This window comes from Thunnus thynnus, chromosome 19, assembly GCF_963924715.1.
Source record: "Thunnus thynnus chromosome 19, fThuThy2.1, whole genome shotgun sequence".
NCBI lineage: Eukaryota > Metazoa > Chordata > Actinopteri > Scombriformes > Scombridae > Thunnus > Thunnus thynnus.
Window position 1 is genome coordinate 6,322,461 of NC_089535.1, and position 21,767 is coordinate 6,344,227.

The following is a 21,767-nucleotide window of genomic DNA, read 5'->3' on the forward strand; positions in this document are numbered from 1 at the left end:
ATATTATTTCCCATTTACTGCCTTAGAGCATATTGAAGAACTTTACTTTAACTGTCACTGTAGATTTCACAAAGCACGTAATAAAAGGCAACTGCAGTTTTCAACATATTAAACATGCAGTTGGAGTTTGTGCTTCCTGTTTGGGACTTGACAAAAGTAAGAAAAATAAAACTTTCTCCAAAGAAAAAATAATCTTTACAAATTGAACCAGTTTTTTCATATTTTATACTTTTATGAGCTTGTCTTGTGTTTAGACTCAACCCAAAGTCACATCTCCAGCTTGTCCAGAATGCAGCAATTCAGATTATTAGAGGAGTAGAAAGACGTGGTCACATCACTCAGCTGCATATTTACCTTAGTTACTAGATTGCTTCAGAGCTGTTTTTTAAGATTTAACTGATCATCTTACATGATGAGGACAGTTTTGAAGTCAACAGGAAGTTATAGGGTGCTTTTACTCACTTTCGTTGCAACATCAGGTAATATCATGTATCAGTTGGCACACAAAAAGATAAAGAGGACGTGGCAAACTTTGTACAGACTAGAGACATTTACACTGATGAAGTGCATTTGTCCACTCAATGTATATTAATCCATTGAATCTAATTAATCCAGAATATTGAGTTGTTGATTTTTTTTGTTTGTTTGTTTGTTTTTAGATTTTTGGGTGTGTGTGTGTTTTTTAAGGTGTATTATATATATTTATCTGACCAAGACTCAAAAACCCAAATACATAAGAAATATATATAATATATCAGAAAAATAGCAAATATTCACATATGAGAAGCTGGTAACAGATAATTAATACTTATGTACTTTTAGTGAAGCAATAGTTTGAATGCATGGCTTTTGCTTGTAATAGAGTATTTTATGTTGTGTTACTGTCACTTCTAAAATTCAATGCATAATCTAAATAGAAGGACAATAACCACCAAAGTCCATAAATGAAACCTGCAGACCTAAAAAAAAAAAAAAAAAAAGTCACACACGCTGGTCATTTAAACATAAAATAATATCTTCTGACAATATATGTTATTCTTTGATATTATATCAGTGGAGGCGTAGAAATATCATTGATAAGCGGGTTTTGAATGTTTCCACATAATGTTCCTGTAGTGCAGATGAAGAGAAATGCGTGTTCTAGTTATCAATGACGGAAGGAAGATGAACTCATGAGTGAGATTATTATCATATTACCGAAATCAACCCGAGCTGTGTCTCGGTTGGTTAGATGCGGTCAGCTGACTCAGTCACATCAACTAGTGTCCAAATCATCTATTTGAAGAGGGGATGGCACTTCAAACAGTGAAGCAGTAACACCATCGGACATTACGTTACATTTTATTTTAACCCGCTTTTGCAGCCATGACTTTAAAGACTCGATGGTCTCACCTGTTTCTCCTTTTGTGTTGCGTCCAGACTTGTCTTTGTCAGTCAGGTAAGATATTGCTTTGTTTTTTTCCATCACTAATGTTTTATACTGTCATGAAAACATTCAGCTCAGGTAGATTTAAAATCCAAAAAGACTTGGTCATAACCTAGTAGCCTATATGGTGTGAAATTGTGGACAATTTGTTACAGAGATAGTCAGTGTCAGGGGCGCCGGATTCATTTCAGAAGTGCGGGGAGACCGCGGACGCACACACGGTTCCATTCATATATTTTCTGGGGTCGCGGACACAGATATTGTATGTTCATGTATATGCTTTATTACAAACAATCCTACCGTATAAACCTGGAATCTGTGTGTAACAGCTGACCTCATTATATACAGTCAATGGTGTAGATGGGTAGCAGAACACAGAACATTATTTACCGTTAGATCCTTGCCGATCCTGTTAATGAAGTTACTGCTGCTGTGCCAGGTGCGTGAATGCGCACATCACAAATGTATCGTTTCAGCTGCTGTGTGATGCTGCAGGTATTTAATAAAGTAAAAAGGAAAGAATCTGACGCACAGCCAAGTATGGGCAACAAACATCATTACTGATGTTTTTGCAACATCCCGGATTACATTCAGTGACACATGAACGACATTAATGTACAATTCAGTCTCATTAATAGCTATATAAAACTATTCTGACGGACATTTCAGTAGATTATGTTTTAGATGCGAAATACTATAGAAGTAAAAGAAGCAAAATACATGAAAATTGATTTGTGATGTTGAAGAGCTCTGTGTGCGTGCCTCTGTTGACTAAAGACACACAAAATGTGTCTCTTACTCTTTCTGTAATTTTCATTATAAAATTATCTCTGTGCTGATATGTGAAGAAAAGCGAAACCGCTCCGCTCATTGTAAAAATAACTTTGTCTGTAATACGTTCACGACCTGTATGCGTCTTGTTGTTATATATTTATATATATATGGTTATATTGCTTTATTCTGTGTTCATTCAAATGTAAAAATAGAGGGTGAAAAACCCCAACAGTATGCTTGTTTATTTGCCACGAACCACATCCCTTGTCCTGTGCCTCTTACACCTCCGCTCATATCGCTGCGAAGTTATTCTGCATAGTAGTAGTATAGCTCCCTTTATGTGTGTATATCTCTTTATCTTTTGTAATTCCAGGTCAAGGTCCACCAGATCTACTAAGTGAGTGACCGCAAATAAATTCTCCTAATATATAACATTCAGTTGTAATTCTAATGTTTACAATGTCTACTTCTACCATCAGCTGTACTTTACCATGTACTATACCTTCACCTCAGCCTCCCTTTGCCTCAAACTCACTTTTCACTGTCTGTCAGCATGGAACTCAAACCTCTCCCACCACAATCAACCTCTTACCAAATATTATTCACTATTTAAGCCCTACATTTATGCAATTAATTTACAGTAACTATTTTCATTCACTTGTAGCATTTAGTGCCAATGCATGAAGTAGTGTGATGTTCATAGAGTCCAAAGAAAACAAATTGATCGTCTATAATCTTAATTGGAATTTTCCAAATTTATTTTTGTCCTATTATAACCAGTTAATTTAAGTTCGGGTGAGGATATAATACATGATGTTTCTGCTCATTATATTTTATTATATTGCTTTATTGTGTATTCATTCAAATGTAACAATAGAGGAGGAAAAAAACAACATTATTCTTCTTTATACAACGTGAACCACATCTCCTGTCCTGTACCTCTTACACCTCTGCTGATAATGCTGCAAAGTTACAGCCAGTTTAGATGGAAATGGATGTTTCAATAAAACAAAACAAGGAACCTGCAAAGTCCCTGTTTGTAATGTGTGTATATTTATGTAATTCTACATAGCAGTAGTATACACTCCTTTATTACGTGTGTGTAAATTTCTTTGTCTTTTGTTATTCTAGGTCAAGGTCCAGGAGACGGTCATCCACGTGAGTGACTAAAAATAAATTCTACTAATATATAACATTCAGCTGTAATTCTAATGTTTACAATGTCTACTTCTACCATCAGTGCCAATGCATGAAGCAGTGTGATATTCATATACTGCAAAGAAAAGAAACTGATCTTTTTTTATCTTAATTTATTTCTTGGAATTTTCCCAATTTATTTCTGTCCTTCTTTAACCAGTTAATTAAAGTTCAAATTATGGGATGATCCCAGTAAGGATACAGTACATAATGTTTCTGTTCATTATATTTAGTTATATTGTTTTATTCTGTATTCATTCAAATGGAAAAGTAGAGGTAAAAAAAACCTACACTGTGCTTTTTTATTTGGTGTGAACCACATCTCCTGTCCTGTACCTCTTACACCTCTGCTGATATGGCTGCAAAGTTACAGCCAGTTTAGATGGAAATGGATGCTTTAATAAAACAAATCAAAGAACCTGCAAAGTCCCTGTTTGTAATGTGTGTATATTAATGTTATTCTGCATAGTAGTAGTATACACTCCTTTATTACATGTGTGTAAATTTCTTTCTCTTTTGTTATTCTAGATCAAGTTTCAGTAGCTGTAGAAGGTGAGTGATTACAAATATATTCTACTAATATATAACATTCAGTTGTAATTCTAATGTTTACAATGTCTACTTCTACCATCAGCTGTGCTTTACCATGTACTATACCTTCACCTCAGCCTTCCTTTACCTCGAGCTCACTTTTCAGTCTCATCTCTTCATGTTCGTAGAAGCACCAAAGCCAACATCTTATCTAAATTCACATAAAATGAAAACAAAATTCAAATGAAACTGATGTACTCTTTGCACAAAAAGTGCCATAACTTTATTTTCTCAATTTCATTAACCTGGATACCCAAGTTCTGGGAAATTGTAGAAGTTCTAACACCAAAAAAAGAAAAAGAGAAAAAAAAAACAACATGTCTAACTCCACCAACTGCACACAAATAAATTATAGGAGGAAAAAAATACTACGTGATAAACAGATCAAAACTATATTGAATTATTGCCATAGTATACACTAACATGTGGTATTCACATCTGCCTTTTAGGGTGTATATATATATATATATAGTTATTTTATATACGAAACATGTAATGTGCAATTTTGTATGAAAAGAAAATGTTTTCTGAGCAGAATGAAACTCAAACCTTTCACACCACAATCAACCTCTTGCCAAATATTATTCACTATTTAAGCCCTACATTTATGCACCTAATTTGCATAAATGTAGGACTTCTTCGAATTTTCCCAATTTCTTTCTATCCTATTTTAACCAATTAATTAAAGTTCAAATTGTGGGATGGTCCCAGTGAGGGTACAGTACATAATGTTCCTGCTCATTATATTTAGTTATATTGCTTTATTCTGTATTGATTCAAATTGAAAAATAGAGGGAAAAAAACATACAGTATGCTTGTTTGATTGGTGTGAACCACATCCCCTGTCCTGTACTTCTTACTCCTCTGCTGATATTGCCACAAAGCTACAACCAGTTCAGATGAAAATGGGTGCTTTAACAAAAAAAAAAAACCCTACAAAATCCCTGTGTGTATATTTATGTAATTCTACACAGTAGTAGTATACACTTTATTACATGTGTGTAAATTTCTTTTTTCTTGTTATTCCAGGTCCAAGACCAGGTGAGTGACTGCAAATAGATTTTCCTAATGTATAACATTCAGTTGTAATTCTAATGTTTACAATGTCTACTTCTACCATCAGCTGTGCTTTACCATGTACTATACCTTCACCTCAGCCTCTCTTTACCTCAAATTCACTTTCCACTGTCTGATATATTTATGTTCCTAGCAGCACCAAAGCCAACATCTTATCCAAAATTAGATGAAATTAACACAGAATTCAAATGGAAATGATGTACTCTTTGCACAAAAAGTGACATAAGCGTGTTTTCTCAATTTCAATAACTTGAAACTGATCTTTTTTAATTTTAATTTATTTCTTGGGATATTCTTAATTTCTTTCTGTCCTATTTTAACAGGTTAATTAAAGTTCATATGATGGGATGGTCCCAGTGAGGGTACACTACATAATGTTTCCGCTCATTATATTTAGTAATATTGCTTCATTCTATATCCATGCATGACAATGAAACATGTTCATGTTTTTGCTTCATGTCTAATTTGTCTAAAGTGCCTGTAAAGCAAGTTATGCACAAAGTCAGATTTCTGATTTTTTTTAACTGATGTGGTGTTTTGCTCTGTTCATCCTCTTTCCAGCCTCGTTGTCAAGATATACTGTAGGAAAGAATTAACAATACAATTAACAATAGCAATAGAATTAGAATAAAATTATTAACAATAGAATATCTCATTGCATCTTCCCTGTGCTGGGCCACAAAAAATCTTGATCAGTATTTCTTATCATGTTGATGTGTTTTGAATGTTTAGTTTGGATGATGTGAATTATGAAGTTCAAGGATCACAGGATTTAGTTGTAATGATATCTACATGTGTTAATTTTGGTTTTAGACAATCCCTCAATCAAACAAAGGTGGTGTGGAGACTTTTAACATTAAATTTATTTTTTAAAAGTTAGTATTTTGAACAGTCACATTTCATAAGAGCTGATATTAGCAGCTTTCTCCTTCACAGGAACAAGTAGGTTACTGGTAGTGATAGTAAGGAGGCAGTTTGAGCATGATATTGTCTGGAAGGGATTATTTGGTGCTTCTGGTTTTATGGAATGAAATGTGAGATTATTATATAGTTTCCACAAGCAGGCCAAAAAAACTTCTCATTGAAGTTGAATAGGTCACAATTTTACCATTGTTGGTAAATTGAGACTTCATTTGCTCTGTCTAGAGTAATATGTACACTTCTGGCAGTCTGAAGTGTACCTTATAAAACATCTAACCTACTTATGCTATTTGTGCATCTTGTTTGTACATTCATCAATATAACGAGCCTCTGATACCCGCTGTGTGTTTCTCTGTTCGTTGACTTGACGGGTGGAAGAAGCAAATCAACATTGTTTATGGGGTATTTTTATATATTTCTCAAGAACCACTCATTCAAACACCTTCACACATCGACATTGCACTTCCTTGATTCCCAGCAGTAGACCTGCCAGGTACGAAGTAGATTGAATGAACACTTCTCAAGCTATAGGCTGGATGAGAATTACTTTGATCAAAATATATGATAAAGTTATATGTAAAATGGATGTTGTGGTAATGCTGCTGACTCAAGCTCAGAGAACTATTATTACAAGTAGGAAACAGATCAAAATGCTCACAGCTGAAAGGAACAGAGTGCAACTCACATTTGAGTTTCAGATGTAGTCAAATTATAGTTTGTTCCTGCATATAAACCTGCATACTTCCGCTTTTCACATGTTTTCATATTGTCACTTCACAACAGGAGGAAGCGCCCGTGGTATAGAGAGCCGACGTGGGGTGGATGGCAACTCCCAAGACAGTGAAGTACTGAGCAATGGTCCACCGCCACTAAATATAAAAGGTGAGTGACTACAAATAAATTCTCCTAATATATAACATTCAGTTGTAATTCTAATGTTTACAATGTCTACTTCTACCATCAGCTGTGCTTTACCATGTACTATACCTTCACCTCAGCCTCCCTTTACCTCAAACTCACTTTTTACTGTCTGATCTCTTCATGTTCGTAGAAGCACCAAAGCCAACATCTTATCCAAATTCACATAAAATGACAACAAAATTCAAATGAAAATGATGTACTCTTTGCACAAAAGGTGGCATAAGTTTATTTTCTCAATTTCACCAACCTGGATACCCAAGTTCTGGGATATTGTAGAAGTTCTAACACCAAAAAAAGATTAAAAAAAGAAAAAAAAACATGTCTAACTCCACCAACTGCACACAAATAAATTATAGGAGGAAAAAAATACTACGTGATAAACAGATCAAAACTATATTGAATTATTGCCATAGTATACACTAACATGTGGTATTCACATCTGCCTTTTAGGGTGTATAGTTATCATTAATTTATATACAAAACATGTAATGTGCAATTTTGTATGAAAAGAAAATGTTTTCTAAGCAGTATGAAACTCAAACCTCTCCCACCACAATAAACCTCCTGCCAAATATTATTCACTGTTTAAGCCCTACATTTATGCAACTAATTTGCAATAACTATTTTCATTCACTTGTAACATTCAGTGTCAGTGCATTAAGTGGTGTGATGTTCATATAGTGCAAAGAAAAGAAACTGATCTTTTATTATCTTAATTTATTTCTTGGAATTTTCCCAATTTATTTCTGTCCTTCTTTAACCAGTTAATTAAAGCTCAAATTGTGGGATGATCCCAGTGAGGATACAGTACATAATATTTCTGTTCATTATATTTAGTTGTATTGTTTTCTTCTGTATTCATTCAAATGGAAAAGTAGAGGTAAAAAAAAACCTACACTGTGCTTTTTTATTTGGTGTGAACCACATCTCCTTTCCTGTACCTCTTACACCTCCGCTGATATTGCTGCAAAGTTACAGCCAGTTTAGATGGAAATGGATGCTTTAATAAAACGAAACAAAGAACCTAAAGAATCCCTGTTCATAAAGTGTGTATATTTATGTTATTGTGCATAGTAATAGTATATACTCCTTTATTACATGTATGTAAATTTCTTTGTCTTTTGTTATTCCAGGTGAAAATGAAGATGGTAAGTGACTGCAAATAAATTCTCCTAATATATAATGTTCAGTTATAATTCTGATGTTTACAATGTCTACTTCTACCATCAGCTGTGCTTTACCATGTACTATACCTTCACCTCAGCCTCTCTTTACCTCAAACTCACTTTTCACTGTCTGATCTCTTCATGTTCGTAGAAGCACCAAAGCCAACATCTTATCCAAATTCACATAAATGAAAACAAAATTCAAATGAAAATGATGTACTCTTTGCATAAAAGGTGGCATAAGTTTATTTTCTCAATTGCACCAACCTGGATACCCAAGTTCTGGGATATTGTAGAAGTTCTAACACCAAAAAAAGAAAAAAAAAGAAAAAATTACACGTCTAACTCCACCAACTGCACACAAATAAATTATAGGAGGAAAAAAATACTACGTGATAAACAGATCAGAACTATATTGAATTATTGCCATAGTATACACTAACATGTGGTATTCACATCTGCCTTTTAGGGTGTATATATATAGTTATTTTATATACGAAACATGTAATGTGCAATTTTGTATGAAAAGAAACTGTTTTCTGAGCAGAATGAAACTCGAACCTTTCCCACCACAATCAACCTCTTGCCAAATATTATTCACTATTTAAGCCCTACGTTTATGTAACTAATTTGCAATAACTATTTTCAATCACTTGTAACATTCAGTGTCAATGCATGAAGTAGTGTGATGTTCATATAATGCAAAGAAAAGAAACTGATCTTTTATCATCTTAATTTATTTCTTGGAATTTTCCCAATTTCTTTCTATCCCTTTTTAACCAGTTAATTAAAGTTCAGATTATGGGATGGTCCCGGTAAGGATATAGTACATAATGTTTCTGCTCATTATATTTAATTATATTGCTTTATTTTGTATTTATTCCTGTACTCCTGTACCTTTAACATCTCTGCTGATATCTCCGCAAAGTTACAGCCAGTTTAGATGGAAATGGATGCTTTAATAAAACAAAACAAAGAACCTGCAAAGTCCCTGTTTGTAATGTGTGTATATTTATGTAATTCTACATAGCAGTAGTATACACTCCTTATTACATATGTGTAAATCTCTGTCTTTTGTTATTCCAGGTACAGTGCAAAGGCGTGAGTAACTACAAACAAATTTTACTAATACGTAACACTCAGTTATAATTCTAATGTTTACAATGTCTACTTCTACCATCAGCTGTGCTTTACCATGTACTATACCTTCACCTCAGCCTCCCTTTACCCTTTAGTAATTTCACCTCCAAAAACAAAAGAAAAAAAACATGTCTAACTCCACCAACTGCACACAAATAAATTATAGGAGGAAAAAAATACTACGTGATAAACAGATCAAAACTATATTGAATTATTGCCATAGTATACACTAACATGTGGTATTCACATCTGCCTTTTAGGGTGTATATATATATATAGTTATTTTATATACGAAACATGTAATGTGCAATTTTGTATGAAAAGAAAATGTTTTCTGAGCAGAATGAAACTCAAACCTTTCCCACCACAATCAACCTCTTGCCAAATATTATTCACTATTTAAGCCCTACGTTTATGTAACTAATTTGCAATAACTATTTTCAATCACTTGTAACATTCAGTGTCAATGCATGAAGTAGTGTGATGTTCATATAATGCAAAGAAAAGAAACTGATCTTTTATCATCTTAATTTATTTCTTGGAATTTTCCCAATTTCTTTCTATCCCTTTTTAACCAGTTAATTAAAGTTCAGATTATGGGATGGTCCCGGTAAGGATATAGTACATAATGTTTCTGCTCATTATATTTAATTATATTGCTTTATTTTGTATTTATTCCTGTACTCCTGTACCTTTAACATCTCTGCTGATATCTCCGCAAAGTTACAGCCAGTTTAGATGGAAATGGATGCTTTAATAAAACAAAACAAAGAACCTGCAAAGTCCCTGTTTGTAATGTGTGTATATTTATGTAATTCTACATAGCAGTAGTATACACTCCTTATTACATATGTGTAAATCTCTGTCTTTTGTTATTCCAGGTACAGTGCAAAGGCGTGAGTAACTACAAACAAATTTTACTAATACGTAACACTCAGTTATAATTCTAATGTTTACAATGTCTACTTCTACCATCAGCTGTGCTTTACCATGTACTATACCTTCACCTCAGCCTCCCTTTACCCTTTAGTAATTTCACCTCCAAAAACAAAAGAAAAAAAACATGTCTAACTCCACCAACTGCACACAAATAAATTATAGGAGGAAAAAAATACTACGTGATAAACAGATCAAAACTATATTGAATTATTGCCATAGTATACACTAACATGTGGTATTCACATCTGCCTTTTAGGGTGTATATATATATATAGTTATTTTATATACGAAACATGTAATGTGCAATTTTGTATGAAAAGAAAATGTTTTCTGAGCAGAATGAAACTCAAACCTTTCACACCACAATCAACCTCTTGCCAAATATTATTCACTATTTAAGCCCTACATTTATGCACCTAATTTGCATAAATGTAGGACTTCTTCGAATTTTCCCAATTTCTTTCTATCCTATTTTAACCAATTAATTAAAGTTCAAATTGTGGGATGGTCCCAGTGAGGGTACAGTACATAATGTTCCTGCTCATTATATTTAGTTATATTGCTTTATTCTGTATTGATTCAAATTGAAAAATTGAGGGAAAAAAACATACAGTATGCTTGTTTGATTGGTGTGAACCACATCCCCTGTCCTGTACTTCTTACTCCTCTGCTGATATTGCCACAAAGCTACAACCAGTTCAGATGAAAATGGGTGCTTTAACAAAAAAAAAAACCCTACAAAATCCCTGTGTGTATATTTATGTAATTCTACACAGTAGTAGTATACACTTTATTACATGTGTGTAAATTTCTTTTTTCTTGTTATTCCAGGTCCAAGACCAAGTGAGTGACTGCAAATAGATTTTCCTAATGTATAACATTCAGTTGTAATTCTAATGTTTACAATGTCTACTTCTACCATCAGCTGTGCTTTACCATGTACTATACCTTCACCTCAGCCTCTCTTTACCTCAAATTCACTTTCCACTGTCTGATATATTTATGTTCTTAGCAGCACCAAAGCCAACATTTTATCCAAAATAAGATGAAATTAACACAGAATTCAAATGGAAATGATGTACTCTTTGCACAAAAAGTGACATAAGCGTGTTTTCTCAATTTCAATAACTTGAAACTGATCTTTTTTAATTTTAATTTATTTCTTGGGATATTCTTAATTTCTTTCTGTCCTATTTTAACAGGTTAATTAAAGTTCATATGATGGGATGGTCCCAGTGAGGGTACACTACATAATGTTTCCGCTCATTATATTTAGTAATATTGCTTCATTCTATATCCATGCATGACAATGAAACATGTTCATGTTTTTGCTTCATGTCTAATTTGTCTAAAGTGCCTGTAAAGCAAGTTATGCACAAAGTCAGATTTCTGATTTTTTTTAACTGATGTGGTGTTTTGCTCTGTTCATCCTCTTTCCAGCCTCGTTGTCAAGATATACTGTAGGAAAGAATTAACAATACAATTAACAATAGCAATAGAATTAGAATAAAATTATTAACAATAGAATATCTCATTGCATCTTCCCTGTGCTGGGCCACAAAAAATCTTGATCAGTATTTCTTATCATGTTGATGTGTTTTGAATGTTTAGTTTGGATGATGTGAATTATGAAGTTCAAGGATCACAGGATTTAGTTGTAATGATATCTACATGTGTTAATTTTGGTTTTAGACAATCCCTCAATCAAACAAAGGTGGTGTGGAGACTTTTAACATTAAATTTATTTTTTAAAAGTTAGTATTTTGAACAGTCACATTTCATAAGAGCTGATATTAGCAGCTTTCTCCTTCACAGGAACAAGTAGGTTACTGGTAGTGATAGTAAGGAGGCAGTTTGAGCATGATATTGTCTGGAAGGGATTATTTGGTGCTTCTGGTTTTATGGAATGAAATGTGAGATTATTATATAGTTTCCACAAGCAGGCCAAAAAAACTTCTCATTGAAGTTGAATAGGTCACAATTTTACCATTGTTGGTAAATTGAGACTTCATTTGCTCTGTCTAGTGTAATATGTACACTTCTGGCAGTCTGAAGTGTACCTTATAAAACATCTAACCTACTTATGCTATTTGTGCATCTTGTTTGTACATTCATCAATATAACGAGCCTCTGATACCCGCTGTGTGTTTTTCTGTTCGTTGACTTGACGGGTGGAAGAAGCAAATCAACATTGTTTATGGGGTATTTTTATATATTTCTCAAGAACCACTCATTCAAACACCTTCACACATCGACATTGCACTTCCTTGATTCCCAGCAGTAGACCTGCCAGGTACGAAGTAGATTGAATGAACACTTCTCAAGCTATAGGCTGGATGAGAATTACTTTGATCAAAATATATGATAAAGTTATATGTAAAATGGATGTTGTGGTAATGCTGCTGACTCAAGCTCAGAGAACTATTATTACAAGTAGGAAACAGATCAAAATGCTCACAGCTGAAAGGAACAGAGTGCAACTCACATTTGAGTTTCAGATGTAGTCAAATTATAGTTTGTTCCTGCATATAAACCTGCATACTTCCGCTTTTCACATGTTTTCATATTGTCACTTCACAACAGGAGGAAGCGCCCGTGGTATAGAGAGCCGACGTGGGGTGGATGGCAACTCCCAAGACAGTGAAGTACTGAGCAATGGTCCACCGCCACTAAATATAAAAGGTGAGTGACTACAAATAAATTCTCCTAATATATAACATTCAGTTGTAATTCTAATGTTTACAATGTCTACTTCTACCATCAGCTGTGCTTTACCATGTACTATACCTTCACCTCAGCCTCCCTTTACCTCAAACTCACTTTTTACTGTCTGATCTCTTCATGTTCGTAGAAGCACCAAAGCCAACATCTTATCCAAATTCACATAAAATGACAACAAAATTCAAATGAAAATGATGTACTCTTTGCACAAAAGGTGGCATAAGTTTATTTTCTCAATTTCACCAACCTGGATACCCAAGTTCTGGGATATTGTAGAAGTTCTAACACCAAAAAAAGATTAAAAAAAGAAAAAAAAACATGTCTAACTCCACCAACTGCACACAAATAAATTATAGGAGGAAAAAAATACTACGTGATAAACAGATCAAAACTATATTGAATTATTGCCATAGTATACACTAACATGTGGTATTCACATCTGCCTTTTAGGGTGTATAGTTATCATTAATTTATATACAAAACATGTAATGTGCAATTTTGTATGAAAAGAAAATGTTTTCTAAGCAGTATGAAACTCAAACCTCTCCCACCACAATAAACCTCCTGCCAAATATTATTCACTGTTTAAGCCCTACATTTATGCAACTAATTTGCAATAACTATTTTCATTCACTTGTAACATTCAGTGTCAGTGCATTAAGTGGTGTGATGTTCACATAGTGCAAAGAAAAGAAACTGATCTTTTATTATCTTAATTTATTTCTTGGAATTTTCCCAATTTATTTCTGTCCTTCTTTAACCAGTTAATTAAAGCTCAAATTGTGGGATGATCCCAGTGAGGATACAGTACATAATATTTCTGTTCATTATATTTAGTTGTATTGTTTTCTTCTGTATTCATTCAAATGGAAAAGTAGAGGTAAAAAAAAACCTACACTGTGCTTTTTTATTTGGTGTGAACCACATCTCCTTTCCTGTACCTCTTACACCTCCGCTGATATTGCTGCAAAGTTACAGCCAGTTTAGATGGAAATGGATGCTTTAATAAAACGAAACAAAGAACCTAAAAAATCCCTGTTCATAAAGTGTGTATATTTATGTTATTGTGCATAGTAATAGTATATACTCCTTTATTACATGTATGTAAATTTCTTTGTCTTTTGTTATTCCAGGTGAAAATGAAGATGGTAAGTGACTGCAAATAAATTCTCCTAATATATAATGTTCAGTTATAATTCTGATGTTTACAATGTCTACTTCTACCATCAGCTGTGCTTTACCATGTACTATACCTTCACCTCAGCCTCTCTTTACCTCAAACTCACTTTTCACTGTCTGATCTCTTCATGTTCGTAGAAGCACCAAAGCCAACATCTTATCCAAATTCACATAAATGAAAACAAAATTCAAATGAAAATGATGTACTCTTTGCATAAAAGGTGGCATAAGTTTATTTTCTCAATTGCACCAACCTGGATACCCAAGTTCTGGGATATTGTAGAAGTTCTAACACCAAAAAAAGAAAAAAAAAGAAAAAATTACACGTTTAACTCGACCAACTGCACACAAATAAATTATATGAGGAAAAAAATACTACTTGATAAACAGATCAGAACTATATTGAATTATTGCCATAGTATACACTAACATGTGGTATTCACATCTGCCTTTTAGGGTGTATATATATAGTTATTTTATATACGAAACATGTAATGTGCAATTTTGTATGAAAAGAAAATGTTTTCTGAGCAGAATGAAACTCGAACCTTTCCCACCACAATCAACCTCTTGCCAAATATTATTCACTATTTAAGCCCTACGTTTATGTAACTAATTTGCAATAACTATTTTCAATCACTTGTAACATTCAGTGTCAATGCATGAAGTAGTGTGATGTTCATATAATGCAAAGAAAAGAAACTGATCTTTTATCATCTTAATTTATTTCTTGGAATTTTCCCAATTTCTTTCTATCCCTTTTTAACCAGTTAATTAAAGTTCAGATTATGGGATGGTCCCGGTAAGGATATAGTACATAATGTTTCTGCTCATTATATTTAATTATATTGCTTTATTTTGTATTTATTCCTGTACTCCTGTACCTTTAACATCTCTGCTGATATCTCCGCAAAGTTACAGCCAGTTTAGATGGAAATGGATGCTTTAATAAAACAAAACAAAGAACCTGCAAAGTCCCTGTTTGTAATGTGTGTATATTTATGTAATTCTACATAGCAGTAGTATACACTCCTTATTACATATGTGTAAATCTCTGTCTTTTGTTATTCCAGGTACAGTGCAAAGGCGTGAGTAACTACAAACAAATTTTACTAATACATAACACTCAGTTATAATTCTAATGTTTACAATGTCTACTTCTACCATCAGCTGTGCTTTACCATGTACTATACCTTCACCTCAGCCTCCCTTTACCCTTTAGTAATTTCACCTCCAAAAACAAAAGAAAAAAAACACGTCTAACTTCACCAACTTCACACAAATAAATTAGAGGAGGAAAAAAATACTACGTGATAAACAGATCAGAATTATATTGAATTATTGCCATAGTATACACTAACATGTGGTATTCACATCTGCCTTTTAGGGTGTATATATATAGTTATTTTATATACGAAACATGTAATGTGTAATTTTGTATGAAAAGAAAATGTTTTCTAAGCAGAATGAAACTCAAACCTTTCCCACCACAATCAACTTCTTGCCAAATATCATTCACTATTTAAGCCCTACATTTACACAACTAATTTGCAATAACTATTTTCATTCACGTGTAACATTTAGTCAATGCATGAAGTAGTGTGATGTTCATATAGTGCAAAGAAAAGAAACTGATCCTTTATAATCTTAATTTATTACTTGGAATTTTCCCAATTTCTTTCTGTCCTTCTTTAACCAGTTAATTAAAGTTTGGATTATGGGATGATCCCAGTGAGGCTACAGTACATAATGTTTCTGCTCATTATATTTAGTTGTATTGTTTTATTCTGTATTCATTCAAATGGAAAAGTAGACGTAAAAAAAACCTACACTGTGCTTTTTTATTTGGTGTGAACCACATCTCCTGTCCTGTACCTCTTACACCTCTGCTGATATTGCTGCAAAGTTACAGCCAGTTTAGATGGAAATGGATGCTTTAATAAAACAAATCAAAGAACCTGCAAAGTCCCTGTTTGTAATGTGTGTATATTAATGTTATTCTGCATAGTAGTAGTATACACTCCTTTATTACATGTGTGTAAATTTCTTTCTGTTTTGTTATTCTAGATCAAGTTTCAGTAGCTGTAGAAGGTGAGTGATTACAAATATATTCTACTAATATATAACATTCAGTTGTAATTCTAATGTTTACAATGTCTACTTCTACCATCAGCTGTGCTTTACCATGTACTATACCTTCACCTCAGCCTTCCTTTACCTCGAGCTCACTTTTCAGTCTCATCTCTTCATGTTCGTAGAAGCACCAAAGCCAACATCTTATCTAAATTCACATAAAATGAAAACAAAATTCAAATGAAACTGATGTACTCTTTGCACAAAAAGTGCCATAACTTTATTTTCTCAATTTCATTAACCTGGATACCCAAGTTCTGGGAAATTGTAGAAGTTCTAACACCAAAAAAAGAAAAAGAGAAAAAAAAAAAACATGTCTAACTCCACCAACTGCACACAAATAAATTATAGGAGGAAAAAAATACTACTTGATAAACAGATCAAAACTATATTGAATTATTGCCATAGTATACACTAACATGTGGTATTCACATCTGCCTTTTAGGGTGTATATATATATATAGTTATTTTATATACGAAACATGTAATGTGCAATTTTGTATGAAAAGAAAATGTTTTCTGAGCAGAATGAAACTCAAACCTTTCACACCACAATCAACCTCTTGCCAAATATTATTCACTATTTAAGCCCTGCATTTATGCACCTAATTTGCATAAATGTAGGACTTCTTCGAATTTTCCCAATTTCTTTCTATCCTATTTTAACCAATTAATTAAAGTTCAAATTGTGGGATGGTCCCAGTGAGGGTACAGTACATAATGTTCCTGCTCATTATATTTAGTTATATTGCTTTATTCTGTATTGATTCAAATTGAAAAATAGAGGGAAAAAAACATACAGTATGCTTGTTTGATTGGTGTGAACCACATCCCCTGTCCTGTACTTCTTACTCCTCTGCTGATATTGCCACAAAGCTACAACCAGTTCAGATGAAAATGGGTGCTTTAACAAAAAAAAAAAACCCTACAAAATCCCTGTGTGTATATTTATGTAATTCTACACAGTAGTAGTATACACTTTATTACATGTGTGTAAATTTCTTTTTTCTTGTTATTCCAGGTCCAAGACCAGGTGAGTGACTGCAAATAGATTTTCCTAATGTATAACATTCAGTTGTAATTCTAATGTTTACAATGTCTACTTCTACCATCAGCTGTGCTTTACCATGTACTATACCTTCACCTCAGCCTCTCTTTACCTCAAATTCACTTTCCACTGTCTGATATATTTATGTTCCTAGCAGCACCAAAGCCAACATCTTATCCAAAATTAGATGAAATTAACACAGAATTCAAATGGAAATGATGTACTCTTTGCACAAAAAGTGACATAAGCGTGTTTTCTCAATTTCAATAACTTGAAACTGATCTTTTTTAATTTTAATTTATTTCTTGGGATATTCTTAATTTCTTTCTGTCCTATTTTAACAGGTTAATTAAAGTTCATATGATGGGATGGTCCCAGTGAGGGTACACTACATAATGTTTCCGCTCATTATATTTAGTAATATTGCTTCATTCTATATCCATGCATGACAATGAAACATGTTCATGTTTTTGCTTCATGTCTAATTTGTCTAAAGTGCCTGTAAAGCAAGTTATGCACAAAGTCAGATTTCTGATTTTTTTTAACTGATGTGGTGTTTTGCTCTGTTCATCCTCTTTCCAGCCTCGTTGTCAAGATATACTGTAGGAAAGAATTAACAATACAATTAACAATAGCAATAGAATTAGAATAAAATTATTAACAATAGAATATCTCATTGCATCTTCCCTGTGCTGGGCCACAAAAAATCTTGATCAGTATTTCTTATCATGTTGATGTGTTTTGAATGTTTAGTTTGGATGATGTGAATTATGAAGTTCAAGGATCACAGGATTTAGTTGTAATGATATCTACATGTGTTAATTTTGGTTTTAGACAATCCCTCAATCAAACAAAGGTGGTGTGGAGACTTTTAACATTAAATTTATTTTTTAAAAGTTAGTATTTTGAACAGTCACATTTCATAAGAGCTGATATTAGCAGCTTTCTCCTTCACAGGAACAAGTAGGTTACTGGTAGTGATAGTAAGGAGGCAGTTTGAGCATGATATTGTCTGGAAGGGATTATTTGGTGCTTCTGGTTTTATGGAATGAAATGTGAGATTATTATATAGTTTCCACAAGCAGGCCAAAAAAACTTCTCATTGAAGTTGAATAGGTCACAATTTTACCATTGTTGGTAAATTGAGACTTCATTTGCTCTGTCTAGTGTAATATGTACACTTCTGGCAGTCTGAAGTGTACCTTATAAAACATCTAACCTACTTATGCTATTTGTGCATCTTGTTTGTACATTCATCAATATAACGAGCCTCTGATACCGCTGTGTGTTTTTCCGTTCATTGACTCGATGGGTGGAAAAAACAAATCAACATTGTTTATGGGGTATTTTTATATATTTCTCAAGAACCACTCATTCAAACAACTTCACACATCGACATTGCACTTCCTTGATTCCCAGCAGTAGACCTGCCAGGTACGAAGTAGATTGAATGAACACTTCTCAAGCTATAGGCTGGATGAGAATTACTTTGATCAAAATATATGATAAAGTTATATGTAAAATGGATGTTGTGGTAATGCTGCTGACTCAAGCTCAGAGAACTATTATTACAAGTAGGAAACAGATCAAAATGCTCACAGCTGAAAGGAACAGAGTGCAACTCACATTTGAGTTTCAGATGTAGTCAAATTATAGTTTGTTCCTGCATATAAACCTGCATACTTCCGCTTTTCACATGTTTTCATATTGTCACTTCACAACAGGAGGAAGCGCCCGTGGTATAGAGAGCCGACGTGGGGTGGATGGCAACTCCCAAGACAGTGAAGTACTGAGCAATGGTCCACCGCCACTAAATATAAAAGGTGAGTGACTACAAATAAATTCTCCTAATATATAACATTCAGTTGTAATTCTAATGTTTACAATGTCTACTTCTACCATCAGCTGTGCTTTACCATGTACTATACCTTCACCTCAGCCTCCCTTTACCTCAAACTCACTTTTTACTGTCTGATCTCTTCATGTTCGTAGAAGCACCAAAGCCAACATCTTATCCAAATTCACATAAAATGACAACAAAATTCAAATGAAAATGATGTACTCTTTGCACAAAAGGTGGCATAAGTTTATTTTCTCAATTTCACCAACCTGGATACCCAAGTTCTGGGATATTGTAGAAGTTCTAACACCAAAAAAAGATTAAAAAAAAGAAAAAAAAACATGTCTAACTCCACCAACTGCACACAAATAAATTATAGGAGGAAAAAAATACTACGTGATAAACAGATCAAAACTATATTGAATTATTGCCATAGTATACACTAACATGTGGTATTCACATCTGCCTTTTAGGGTGTATAGTTATCATTATTTTATATACAAAACATGTAATGTGCAATTTTGTATGAAAAGAAAATGTTTTCTAAGCAGTATGAAACTCAAACCTCTCCCACCACAATAAACCTCCTGCCAAATATTATTCACTGTTTAAGCCCTACATTTATGCAACTAATTTGCAATAACTATTTTCATTCACTTGTAACATTCAGTGTCAGTGCACATGTTCATGTCACTGTCATGTTCACATAGTGCAAAGAAAAGAAACTGATCTTTTATTATCTTAATTTATTTCTTGGAATTTTCCCAATTTATTTCTGTCCTTCTTTAACCAGTTAATTAAAGCTCAAATTGTGGGATGATCCCAGTGAGGATACAGTACATAATATTTCTGTTCATTATATTTAGTTGTATTGTTTTTTTCTGTATTCATTCAAATGGAAAAGTAGAGGTAAAAAAAACCTACACTGTGCTTTTTTATTTGGTGTGAACCACATCTCCTTTCCTGTACCTCTTACACCTCCGCTGATATTGCTGCAAAGTTACAGCCAGTTTAGATGGAAATGGATGCTTTAATAAAACGAAACAAAGAACCTAAAAAATCCCTGTTCATAAAGTGTGTATATTTATGTTATTGTGCATAGTAATAGTATATACTCCTTTATTACATGTATGTAAATTTCTTTGTCTTTTGTTATTCCAGGTGAAAATGAAGATGGTAAGTGACTGCAAATAAATTCTCCTAATATATAATGTTCAGTTATAATTCTGATGTTTACAATGTCTACTTCTACCATCAGCTGTGCTTTACCATGTACTATACCTTCACCTCAGCCTCTCTTTACCTCAAACTCACTTTTCACTGTCTGATCTCTTCATGTTCGTAGAAGCACCAAAGCCAACATCTTATCCAAATTCACATAAATGAAAACAAAATTCAAATGAAAATGATGTACTCTTTGCATAAAAGGTGGCATAAGTTTATTTTCTCAATTGCACCAACCTGGATACCCAAGTTCTGGGATATTGTAGAAGTTCTAACACCAAAAAAAGAAAAAAAAAGAAAAAATTACACGTCTAACTCCACCAACTGCACACAAATAAATTATAGGAGGAAAAAAATACTACGTGATAAACAGATCAGAACTATATTGAATTATTGCCATAGTATACACTAACATGTGGTATTCACATCAGCCTTTTAGGGTGTATATATATAGTTATTTTATATACGAAACATGTAATGTGCAATTTTGTATGAAAAGAAACTGTTTTCTGAGCAGAATGAAACTCGAACCTTTCCCACCACAATCAACCTCTTGCCAAATATTATTCACTATTTAAGCCCTACGTTTATGTAACTAATTTGCAATAACTATTTTCAATCACTTGTAACATTCAGTGTCAATGCATGAAGTAGTGTGATGTTCATATAATGCAAAGAAAAGAAACTGATCTTTTATCATCTTAATTTATTTCTTGGAATTTTCCCAATTTCTTTCTATCCCTTTTTAACCAGTTAATTAAAGTTCAGATTATGGGATGGTCCCGGTAAGGATATAGTACATAATGTTTCTGCTCATTATATTTAATTATATTGCTTTATTTTGTATTTATTCCTGTACTCCTGTACCTTTAACATCTCTGCTGATATCTCCGCAAAGTTACAGCCAGTTTAGATGGAAATGGATGCTTTAATAAAACAAAACAAAGAACCTGCAAAGTCCCTGTTTGTAATGTGTGTATATTTATGTAATTCTACATAGCAGTAGTATACACTCCTTATTACATATGTGTAAATCTCTGTCTTTTGTTATTCCAGGTACAGTGCAAAGGCGTGAGTAACTACAAACAAATTTTACTAATACGTAACACTCAGTTATAATTCTAATGTTTACAATGTCTACTTCTACCATCAGCTGTGCTTTACCATGTACTATACCTTCACCTCAGCCTCCCTTTACCCTTTAGTAATTTCACCTCCAAAAACAAAAGAAAAAAAACACGTCTAACTTCATCAACTTCACACAAATGAATTATAAGAGGAAAAAAATACTATGTGATAAACAGATCAGAATTATATTGAATTATTGCCATAGTATACACTAACATGTGGTATTCACATCTGCCTTTTAGGGTGTATATATATAGTTATTTTATATACGAAACATGTAATGTGTAATTTTGTATGAAAAGAAAATGTTTTCTAAGCAGAATGAAACTCAAACCTTTCCCA

The 21,767-nt window shown here is 33.2% G+C and overlaps 1 protein-coding gene and 1 long non-coding RNA gene across 5 annotated transcripts in view; both read left to right on the forward strand.

The window, feature by feature from the left end:
• LOC137170289 (proteinase-activated receptor 2-like) overlaps positions 1-21,767 on the forward strand; it is a 117,360-nt gene that overhangs the window by 76,887 nt on the left and 18,706 nt on the right. Inside the window, exon 1 of one of the 4 annotated variants that reach the window (XM_067573533.1) lies at positions 16,787-19,056. The exons of 1 other annotated variant lie outside the window; for it this stretch is intronic. In XM_067573533.1, coding sequence (XP_067429634.1) covers positions 18,930-19,056 — 127 coding nt within the window. In that variant the 5' untranslated portion in view covers positions 16,787-18,929. Of the gene's footprint in view, positions 1-16,786; positions 19,057-21,767 lie in introns of those variants that run through there. 2 more of the 4 variants (XM_067573532.1, XM_067573531.1) reach the window with 2 other exon arrangements.
• On the forward strand, positions 1,103-4,346 carry LOC137170696 (uncharacterized). The gene is made up of 3 exons (XR_010924656.1): positions 1,103-1,438; positions 3,332-3,358; positions 3,926-4,346. It is a non-coding gene; the product is annotated as an uncharacterized lncRNA (long non-coding RNA).